The 10,785-nt window shown below is 42.4% G+C and overlaps 2 protein-coding genes across 4 annotated transcripts in view; both read left to right on the forward strand.

The window, feature by feature from the left end:
• The window catches only part of fam199x (family with sequence similarity 199, X-linked), a 12,646-nt gene extending 4,210 nt beyond the window's left edge, over positions 1-8,436 (forward strand). Inside the window, exons 3-8 of the mRNA XM_037977403.1 lie at positions 2,723-2,942; positions 3,128-3,286; positions 3,371-3,532; positions 4,598-4,781; positions 6,500-6,603; positions 6,775-8,436. Of these exons, the coding sequence (XP_037833331.1) occupies positions 2,723-2,942; positions 3,128-3,286; positions 3,371-3,532; positions 4,598-4,781; positions 6,500-6,603; positions 6,775-6,948 (1,003 nt within the window). The 3' untranslated portion in view covers positions 6,949-8,436. The remainder of the gene's footprint in view (positions 1-2,722; positions 2,943-3,127; positions 3,287-3,370; positions 3,533-4,597; positions 4,782-6,499; positions 6,604-6,774) is intronic.
• A 1,864-nt stretch (positions 8,437-10,300) lies between these two features.
• The window catches only part of LOC108251074 (oocyte zinc finger protein XlCOF6-like), a 16,155-nt gene continuing 15,670 nt past the window's right edge, over positions 10,301-10,785 (forward strand). For all 3 annotated transcript variants that reach the window (XM_037977503.1, XM_037977502.1, XM_037977501.1), the window contains exon 1: positions 10,301-10,581. In XM_037977503.1, the coding sequence (XP_037833431.1) occupies positions 10,440-10,581 (142 nt within the window). In that variant the 5' untranslated portion in view covers positions 10,301-10,439. The remainder of the gene's footprint in view (positions 10,582-10,785) is intronic.

Consider the following 10,785-nt stretch of genomic DNA (forward strand, 5'->3'; position numbering starts at 1 on the left):
AATGTATGAATATAATATACAAGTTTCACTTTTTAAATGGAATTACTGAAATCAATCTACTTTTTCATGATATTCTAATTTTATGACCAGCACCTGTAAATGCTGATACAGGAGAACCAGCTCCGCTAGAGCACCAAAGTCGTCCATTTTGAAAAGAGCGCGGTCTGCGTGAAGTTACAAGAATTGGGAGGTGCACAAGGATGCGCATTACAGTCCGGTGCGATTTATATATGACAAAAGTTTGAAAATGGACCATTCATTGACAGTATGTCTTATAATCCAGTGCGCCCTTTAGTGCTGAATATACGACCCTGTGCACATATTCCTTTTGTCTACAATAGTTAGATTTGTGATGACAAATTTATTTTTCATAACAAAGAAAACCTAAAAGCTAAACTCCTAATTTTTTGACGGAATGATTAGATTTACTGACCAAAAATAAAATCGACAATAAAACCATTGACTTGCCAAATGAAACTTTTCCCTGCAGCTTCTATAGATCACTTTCCTCTGTCGCTCATCGTCTTTCTTGTTCTGAGGATTTTTATCCGTTTGAAATAATTCACAGCTGCCAATAATAAAAAAAAAAAAATCTCTTTACGTAACGAGAGGTATCTGAGAGAATGACGTAATCTGAGCAACTGATTCTGGGAAAGCACGATTAGAGTGGGAAAATAAACACAACAAAAGAGCCGATCAGTAATTAGATTAATAAGAATCATTTGTTTTGATGATGTCCCTTACTTTTTACCCCTAATAATTCTTTTCTTGTTTAATCAGACCAAAAGTGTTATCTCATTTAATAGCTCTGAGTAAATCAGACTAAAGTGCAGTCGTGTGTTTGGACAAAACCACGCTGTCTGAACTGGAACTAAAGAAAAGAGAGTGGTTCTGATGGGAACCAGGGAGGCTTTATGGAGAGGACTGGATTACTCTGAGCTCTGCTAGATGCATTTTCCACCATCTGGATCTATAACGGTGCAGAAATCCAGCACCAGCTGGGAGGCCAAAGGGCCTAAAAGATGCTCAAATGATTCTTCTGTCCTAATCTCTGACTCAGACTCTTTTTATTTATTTTTTTTAAGTTAAAGAAAAATGTATTATTGGGTGCCAAAAATACTCTTCGGTGTAGGTGGTTTTGGGACGGAATTACAGCTGAGAAAAATCAACAAATATGAAACTGCACTTGCATTTGATTTTTCTTTTTTTTTCTGTTTGAGTCTAAATATGTGTTGAAGCTAAAATGAGATTTCATTGCTCCGTTGAGTTTCAGTGATGCTTTGAATCGGCCGCAGCTCCTGTACGGTTGGCTGGATTATAGCAGATAAGAGATATTTACTTTTTAGTTGTTGGTTTTCATCCATGAGAACTTCCCATCCTTCTGTTTGTGTTGCAATCAGAGCTCCTCTTCTTTACTTTGAGGCAGCCGACGATCTCGCTCTTCTGTTTACATTTAGTGATTCTCTGCTGAACGGTGTAAAGCAGACAGTTTCTTGTATTAAACACAATCTTATTCTGTTGCAATGTGGCCTTCAACTAAAAGAGCTCAGTAAGGGTTCCAAATTGTGTTTTTTATTTTATGTTTCTGCTCTTTGTTGGACTGAGATTCTCTCGGTCCAACACGTTGCATCCGGGCAAAGTGCTTCTTGGGTTAAAACAATAAAGAAGCAGCAAATACTGAACCTCTGCACGGCTGACTCTATTGACAGATGTGACCTGATCAGGGGGTTCAAAAGTTTCAGGAGTTGGAGGCTGTTTAGAAAAAGTAGGGGGCTGATCGATCGTCCACTGATCGACCAAGGGGTCCTTCTCCTGAAAAAATTAAAAATTAGAACATCAGAAATGCATTTTCTTGGTGTTTGGAATAAGGCAGGGAGTGTTTGAAGAGTCTAAAATCAGCAGTTTTTGAGTAAGATTTGAGAGAATTTTTGGCTTTTTGGAAGGACTGGGAGAGTGTTCGGAGAATCTGATGGAGAATTCATTTAGCCAGGACAAGGAACTATCTCCCAAGGAAGAAATCTTGTAAAATAGATCTGAATAAAAACATATTGACTGGAGATTTGAAATAGATTGTCTTTGTATTCTTTTTGGTTGGTAGAATCCAGCTGACCTGAGAGGAGAGCTACACCAGATGTGCAAAGAACTACTAAATAAACCACAGAAGACAACATTAACCTTTATTTAACACGTAATGCAACAAAACTCAACTGTGGTATCTGTCATCTACTGCCCGGTGTCACGCCCCCAACATCGACCAATCAGAAGCCTCAGCAGATAAATGAGAACTCTTGTCCAATCAGTAGTCGTGATACAACAACTGCACCCATGGATCGACAAAAATGATCAAACTCGGAGGGGAAGGAAATCCCCATTTCTTGTGACTAAAATTACATTTTGCATCGTTATGCAGATCAGGGAGAACAGGGACTCCTCTAGGCAAACGTTTACAAAATATTTTTGCTCAATTAACAAAAAGCAGCTGAATGAAGGTTTTATTTGACGTTTTTCACCAGCTACTTTTGAACTCCCTGCCCGACGTTCTTCAGCTGTTGCTTGTAATTCTCTGTTACGAAGCACTTTCATGAATGCTGTCTGTGACTCCTGCACCAGCGTCATCATGAACTGCCTCAGAGAAGCAGTTTGAGGAAACGGATCGCTCTGTAACTGCAGTCCACACACTGACGGTCTCATCTTCGGGCTCTGCTCTCCCGGTTGCGTGCAGGTGGAACCTGACATCCTGTGGAACCAGTGTAGCCAGCTCAGAGTGCAGCGAGGAGCTCTTCTCCTCCGTGTCTGTCGGGGATCAGGACGACTGTTATTCCCTTCTGGACGACCAGGAGCTGACGTCACTGGATTTGTTTCCCGAGGGCAGCGTCTGCAGTGACGTATCCTCGTCTATCAGCACCTACTGGGACTGGTCTGACAGTGAGTTTGAGTGGCAGGTGGGTATTAGATGCTGAAGGTTTCACCTATTGTTTGTGTTCTTATTACTTCATGTCTAAGTTCTTCTAACGCAGTTGAATGGTTTGTTTTTGTGTCCAAATGTAAATTGTGGGTTTTTTTTTTTTGTATTCCGTTTTATTCTTTTATTTCCACTTCTCATTGTGGATTGTTCTTGTCCATCCAGTTGCCAGGAAGTGACATCGCCAGTGGCAGTGACGTCCTCTCTGACATCATCCCAAGTGTGCCAAGTTCACCATGTTTGTTTTCCAAGAGGAAGCCAAAGCCCCACCCTCATCGCAACCTGGACGAACTGCCTTGGAGCGCCATGACTAACGACGAGCAGGTACGACCCTCTCAGACAATTCGGGTGATGTCCCGCCCCCCTGAGCTGAAAATCTGACGGTCGACTCTTTGTTTCGACCCCCAGGTGGAGTACATCGAGTACTTGAGTCGGAAGGTCAGCACGGAGATGGGTCTGCGAGAACAGCTGGACATCATCAAGATCATCGATCCCTGCGCTCAGATCTCTCCCACCGACAGCGAGTTCATCATCGAGCTCAACTGTCTCACCAACGAGAAACTGAAACAGGTCAGCAAGCCGCCGACACACGGACGTACTGGTGCGGCGGAGGACAGCCACGCCGATAAAAGCTGCTTCTCTTTCTCGCAGCAAACTTTCAGATCTGGCTTCTGTGCGATTTATGTTTGTTTCTAAAAGCAGAAAGGGCCAATATTAGCATCTTGACTGTTGAATAATTCTCTCAGATGTGACAAACTAATTTCAGTTTCGTTGTTGATTGAACTATAACGATTATCGTTTGAGTAAATGAGGATATATGTTGGTTTTAATAGGGCTCCTGTCCAGTTTTGAAAAGTATGAGGAAATGTGGGGTTTAATCCAAGTACTTTTCAGGTCTGGAGATGTATATGGGGGGGGGGGGAACATCAAAATCAAATCAAAAGTTCTACAAATGTTTTTCACCTCGACTATAAAAGATGAACACAGCAACCATCATCGCGTCCATTTGTCGATCACATCAGAACTAAAATAACCCTAACGCCATGAAGGCAAATTCAGCTTTAATCATTAAGCAGACAAGCAGATACAGGCCCCATGTGTAAAGACTTTAATAATTGAAAAAAGAGATTTGAATTTTGGGACTTTTTTATAATTCGTATTAAAAAAAATTATTCTAGAAGGAGCGATTAAGCGGGAAAAACATCTCTTTTAGTGGTTGTTTGTTGTTTTATCCTCTCAAGATGCGTTAAGTCATTAAAAAAGAAAAATACTTCCTTCCCACGTTCAATAATTTTACGTACAGATAATGAAACAGCGCTGGTGTACAAACACTGTAAATTTACTGTTTTGATGTTGTTGTTTAAGAAAGGCTAAAAAAATCAACAATAAAAGTCTGAAGATATGAGTGTGGACAAATAAAGAATTTCAAAATAGGTTTTGAGTTGAACCTCCAAACAGATGTTGTTGTTAGATTGGTGCTTTAATCCTTGAGCTTTTGTTGCAGTTTGAGCATAAACACAAAATGGATTTTATCTCTGGCTGTGTGTGGGAAAACCCAACTGTCCGGTGCAGATGTAAAAATCACAAGCGTGCTTCAGTGTTGTCTCGGCGTTGATCCTCCGCCCCGTGCCGCAGGTGCGTAACTACATCAGGGAGCACGGCCCCAGGCAGCGAGCCAGCAGCACCAGGGAGGGCTGGAAGAGGAGCAGCCACAGCAGCGCCAGCACGGGTGGAGTCAGCGGGGTCAGCAGCAGTAATGCCAGCATGGTCAGCTCTGCCAGCTCCTCCACCGGCTCCACGGCCTCCAACTCTGTGGCAGGTGAGGGCGCTCAGATCCGGGCTCTTCAGGTGAAAACGTTTTGAGGATGAGGCGGTTGCAGCGTTATTATCAGCTGCTTTGATTTCATAGACTCACAAACTACGCTAAAATACTCATATCTGTCAAGGCTGAAGTATTTTACATGCACCTCCTGGCTAGAACTTAGACTTTCTAAGACGAGGTTGGATCTTCAGCTCTGATTAGAGCATCCATCCATCAGGACATCAGTATGTGTCTGTGGTGTCTCAGCATTTCTTTCTGTCTTGAGCTGATTCATTATTCATCAGAGCTTCCCTTGATTATGAGCGGGTCAGACTGTGTAGTTATGGTCTGGGCTGTGTGGTGAGCAGTGTGTGTCCAAAGGCCCCCACATACTTCACTCTGAGGGTACTCGAAGCGGACGTCTGCACAAAGATCAACTTTTAAGACCGCATACGTGTACTCTGTGTCTCACAATAAACTGCCCGGCGAGAAACGGTGCTCACATCGGACTGTTTTGTGTGCGACACCAAAAGCTCTCAGGTGAGAATCGGCGCCGGCGTGACCGTCGCTCTCTGTGCAGCACTGGCAGGTGTGTGGTGGCTGCCGTGGTGGTAAAGAAACAGGGCTAAAGGCACCTTCTTTTCTTTTGTTTTTTTAAAGCTAAGAGGCAAAAGATCTTTTCCTCCTTCTCTGGTGACACCATGACTGAAATTTGTCACGGGAGAATTTTAGGCAATCTGTACGCTCGAGTATGAAGTCTCAACCGTCCGCGGACCGTCTGCTCTGAGTCCACACAGTGCGCCCGAGTATGCGGGGGCCTTAAGAAGGATGTTCAATAAATCTGACCAACTGAAGCAATCCCCGATCATAACACTCCCCCAGAGCAGAAAACATCTAAACTCATCAGGAAAAAAACCAAAAGTTACAAAACTCAGTTTTTAGGATTTTAACAAACTTGTTCCTTTTTTCTCCACACACTTCCCTGATGAGGGTACATCTCTGTTCAACACCAGTTATCTTGATGGTTGTTTATTTGTTTACTGTTTGCAAATGTTTGGCTTTTTTTTCACTACCTAACATGACTTGGATTTGTTTTTCTTTCTTTTACCAAATGTATTGCAGTCCTGATTATTTCAGACCTTTTTTTTACATTTTTCCTTAAACAGTGATTTACAAATCTTTCATACATTATTAACGCAGTCCTTTCAGCGGTCTTAGTTCTTTGTTTGTAGTAATCATTTTATCCTTCTTAAAGGACCATTCCTGCCATTTTAAAGTAGGGTTCAGTAGAAAATCGGAGTAATTACTATCTTGCTGTTGTGAGCTTGTTGAACGACCTCAGTTTGGAGAAATAGTTTAATACTGACCAAACTGATGAGCTAATGGCTAGTGTGAATGTAGCTGATGCCAGAGTGGATTGTTGCTGTCCTGAAACAACTTCAGTCTTCAAACTTTCATAGCAGTTCACACAAACTTTTAGTATTTAAACATTTATTTAGTCGTCAACGTAACATTGCATCTACAGTCCATTTTACATCACAGACATCGTCTCCATCACTACAGGATGTGGAGGTTTTCTGTTTTGTTTTTTGGCTTAATTTTTCAATTTAAATAAATCTAATCGCTGCATTGGGTGTCGCTAACAGAAACAGCTTTCTTATTTTCCAAAGGGAGGGTCATATGTGTTTGTATTCTGTTACTTTGCTGTCCAGGTAATGTTTGTCCCTGTGCTCCAGGTGGTACAGCCTCGGCCTGCAGTGGCAGCAGTGTGACCAACATCAGCAGAGCTCACAGCGATGGGAACCTTTCCAGTGCTGCCGAACGTATACGAGACTCCAAGGTAAAAAAAAAAAAAAACGCGAACGTTTATCACTCGTGTTTGTGCGTGCTAAATGTGATGTGATCCGTCCTGTCTGGTGTTTACGTTCACCTCAGTTGTTTCTGTCAAACGAGACATCATTTGTCACCAGCTGTACCTGCGAACACCGTCAATCTCCGTACTGCCTTTCAGAAACGGTCCAAGCAGCGCAAGCTCCAGCAGAAAGCCCTCCGCAAGCGGCAGCTGAAAGAGCAGCGGCAGGCCCGCAAGGAGCGCCTGAGTGGCCTGTTCCTGAACGAGGAGGTGCTGTCGCTGCGGGTGACGGAGGAGGACGATCACGGCGACGACCTGGACATACTGATGTGACAGCAGTGAATCACTCAGTGCTCCCTCTACGCCTCATAGGCTTCGCTCGCCCACATCGCGCCGCATTAAGCTCTCAGTAAGCCGTACAGCTTTGTGTCCCAGTAATGTGCTCAGCTGGAACTGCTTCTAGTGGCGTAAGACTTAGCTCTGCATATTACCTGCTTATACTAGTGCAACATGTAGAGCTTCTCCTGCTTCTTACTGTAATAATGCTCAAACGCTGCCGACGCTCTGAGGGAGATCCTGCTCAGAGCCGCTGACAGCTGCAGCAGCTCGAAGATCCAAACAAACCATCCTATTGTTCACTGCTAAAGTTCAAGATTGTTCATAGATGCTTTCTCCTACTGCTGCTTCTACAACCACAGCTGAGAGAAGGACAGACCAGCCAAGAGAACCACTTTAACCACTTTGTTTGCTTCTTCAGGAGAGCCACTCGGAGACGTTGTTTTATCCTTATATTCTGCAGGATTATATCTGTATCTGACGCTGTTTGTTTGAAGCTCCTGGTCGGTCGACATCAGCAGAGACCGTACTTGTAAATGCAGTTTGACTGAAGCTGTAAAATGTAAAAGCTTACATGTTTAAAACAAAACTAGATTTTTCTACACGTGTGACGTTTATGAATGTGAAACACTTTGGGGTCTAAATCCTAACCGAAGACTAGTTTCAGGAGAGAAGCTGTCGGTTCAGGATGTTTGAGCCGCTCTGTCTTTCTGTCTGCTGAGTGTTGTGGCTACATTTCACCAAGGCTTAGAGGGAGCACTGAAACTCTGCATGTTTAAATCCTCGCCCATGCTCGGCCCCGTGTGGTCCACTAACTACAAAACTTTTTTTTTTTCTTTCTTTTTGGATACTCCTGTCGTCTTTTATTGTAAATACGCAACAACATATTTCCAGCTCGCTTTCCCGTTTCTCCCGGTCGTTTATGGTTTGGTTGATTTTCTTTGTGTGTGGAGTAAATGACTGCTTTAAAGTCTTACTGCAATAACCTGAGTCTTATTTTCATTTAGTGGCGTTTCATCACATTTTTAAACTTGAGTCATTCCCCCCCTTCCTCTTCTGCCGTTTGTAAACATCTCATCAGTTCTTAAAGGCCGTGTCGTAACACGTTTATTAGCTGGTTTCATCTAATAACGAAAATGTCGATGAAACGCCACAAATGACAAACTTTAGTGAAAACTGTAGCACCCATTCAGTTCATTTTGACTTGATTTAGTGGCTTTGTGTTTTGTTTCCTTTGTGTTGTAACATGATTATCCTCTGCAGCTACAGAAGCCTGCTGTTGTTTCAGTTCATCGTGCTGTCGCTATATAAAGGCATCATTACAGCAGTTAACAGGTTTGTGTATTCTGTAGCAACGAATGATTAAAACTCTATTTTGGAAACTGAGATAATTTTGAAAGAAAATACAATAAACGTGACGTGACGATATTTGTGTAAATAAGGTACCATGAACTTCTAAAAATAAATGAGTTTAAAGGAGATGAAGTCAGTGTGAACTGCTTTCTGTCTTTCTTACAGACCAAACTTTCACCATCAAGACCATTTGTTTGTTTTCTTACACATGGCTGTAGAAGAGTAAAACCATCTTGGTGTACAGCAGAAACCAGATGTTTACGTACACAATATATATATTTTAGTTAGCTCAGTTAGGATTCCAATTTTTTTTCTATTTTCTAAATGCCTGAATATTGAAAGGAGAATTTTTTACTTTACTTTTTACATACATCAAGATTACTACGTCTTTAATCGATTTGGGAAACCCCCGATGATGATCTCATGGCTTTGGAAGCCTTTGATTGGTTCATTGACAACATTTGAGTTAATTGGAGGTGCACCTCGAACATGCTGCTTCTTTGTTTGAAGTTATGGGAAATCAGGAAGAGACTCATCGACCTCCATGACTCTGGTTCATCCTTGGGTACAGATTTCAGATGCATAAAAGTTCATCTGTTTAAACAATTATACACGAGTATCAACACCATGAAACTGTTCTGCTATCATACAGGAAGTAGATGGGTTCTGCATTCCTGAGAGTAATGTGTTTTAGTGTAAAATATGCGTATCAACGCCTAAACAAAAGACCTTATGCAGTTTGGAAGAGTTTACTGTTTCTTCAGGAGAGCCACTCAATATATAATGCACAAATCTGAAATGTGGGTACGCACTCAATGTAAACAAAGCACTCAGCTGAACCCACCGTGGAAGTTTGAGTCACATGACTGACCTACATTAGGCTGGCTGTAGTTTGAGTGGATATAAATATGATGGAATCAGATAAGTGTAGATTCCAGTAAAATATGTTTAGGTGGAAATATAAGAGTGAATCTGCTGCTAAACCTGAAAGAACGAGTTATACAGCTGTCAACAAATATTAGGGAGCTCCATAAAAGCAGAGTTCAGCATTTAAACACAGCTTTTTCAAAGCTTCTTCTATATCGGTTAGTTTACCATTTCTGTCTAACCTATTTGCAGACAAACTTGAGTGTAAATATGTACCAATACATTGAAACTGTGGGACTTCTCCATCCCAAATGGCTCTTCCATTGTTGACCTATTTTCAGTCACTTTCTGTAGGTCAACAAACGTGTGTGGTAGTTGGCAATCACCAATATTTATTAAAGGACAGGTCAACTATCAATATGAGGAAAATATTGTTTACTTTATGAATTTCTATGACTGATCTTTGTGAGTTTGCAATGAGTAGCTTTAATAAAACACTTCAGTTAATTGGTAAGCATCCAGCTGGACTCATTGTGAACCAGGAACCGTTCAGCAGGTTGTGTATTTATGGAGAGGAAAAACCTGAAAAGAGCATTGAGTCCTTAAGTCTTAACTATACGGGGAGGCAGTATGAAAAATAAGAGGTCGAATTATGTATTTCTTTTCACAACAACAACATAAATTGACTGAGAAAAGTATTGACTTTGGTGGCACAGTGGCATGGTGGTTAGAGCTGTTGCCTCCCAGCAAGAAGGTTGCAGGATCACTTCCCGGCCTGAGGCCTTTCTGGGTGGAGTTTGCATGTTCTCCCTGTGCACATGTGGGTTTACTCCGGGTACTCCGGTTTCCTCCAACAGATCAAAAAACATGCATGTTAGGTTAATTGATGACTCTAAAATTGTCCCTAGGTGTGAGTGGTTGTTTGTCTCGTTTGTTTGGACTTGCGACCTGTCCAGAGTGTCCCCCGCCTCTCGCACAGTGACTGCTGGGGTTAGGCACCAGCTACCCGCGACCCGGAATGGAGAAGCGGTTAAAGAAAATGGATGGGTGGAAGTACTGACTTTTTTTTGTTTCTGTCGAGCTCCTGTTCACACTCCAGCCCAGCAGGGGGCGGTAGGGCACCTTCTCAGCTGGACAGTAATAACAAGAAGAAACCGTAAACAGAGACAGTTGCCTGTCTGTCCTTCATCTGAAGAAGAAATGCGATAAGAACAAACTACAACACTGTTAAAGGAAAGTGAAGTGTTGTTGAACTGAAGCTCTCCGAGATGTGGAGGCAGCGACTGGACTCAGAGGAGAAGAGAGCAGCCGAGGATTATGAGCAGGAACTGCCGCGTTTAGAGGAAAAGGAGCCACAGAGCGACACCCTACATGCTGTTTTCAACCCCAACCATCAGGTCCATATATTAGGTCTGTATATCTCTGTTATTTGTCAAGTCTGGTTGTGTTAGTTACAGTTTAGCTGCGGGTTTCTGGGAGCTAATGGGTTAGCTTTTTAAGGAAAACGTCTACCTCAATGACTTATATGGATAGACATGACACGCCGCTTTAAAGGCTCGGGCCGAGATGCGGCGAAAGCGGCGCCATCTTGCTACAGTATACTTAGAGGCGCAG

The sequence above is a fragment of the Kryptolebias marmoratus genome, linkage group LG9 (assembly GCF_001649575.2).
Source record: "Kryptolebias marmoratus isolate JLee-2015 linkage group LG9, ASM164957v2, whole genome shotgun sequence".
In the NCBI taxonomy this organism is placed as follows: Eukaryota; Metazoa; Chordata; class Actinopteri; order Cyprinodontiformes; family Rivulidae; genus Kryptolebias; species Kryptolebias marmoratus.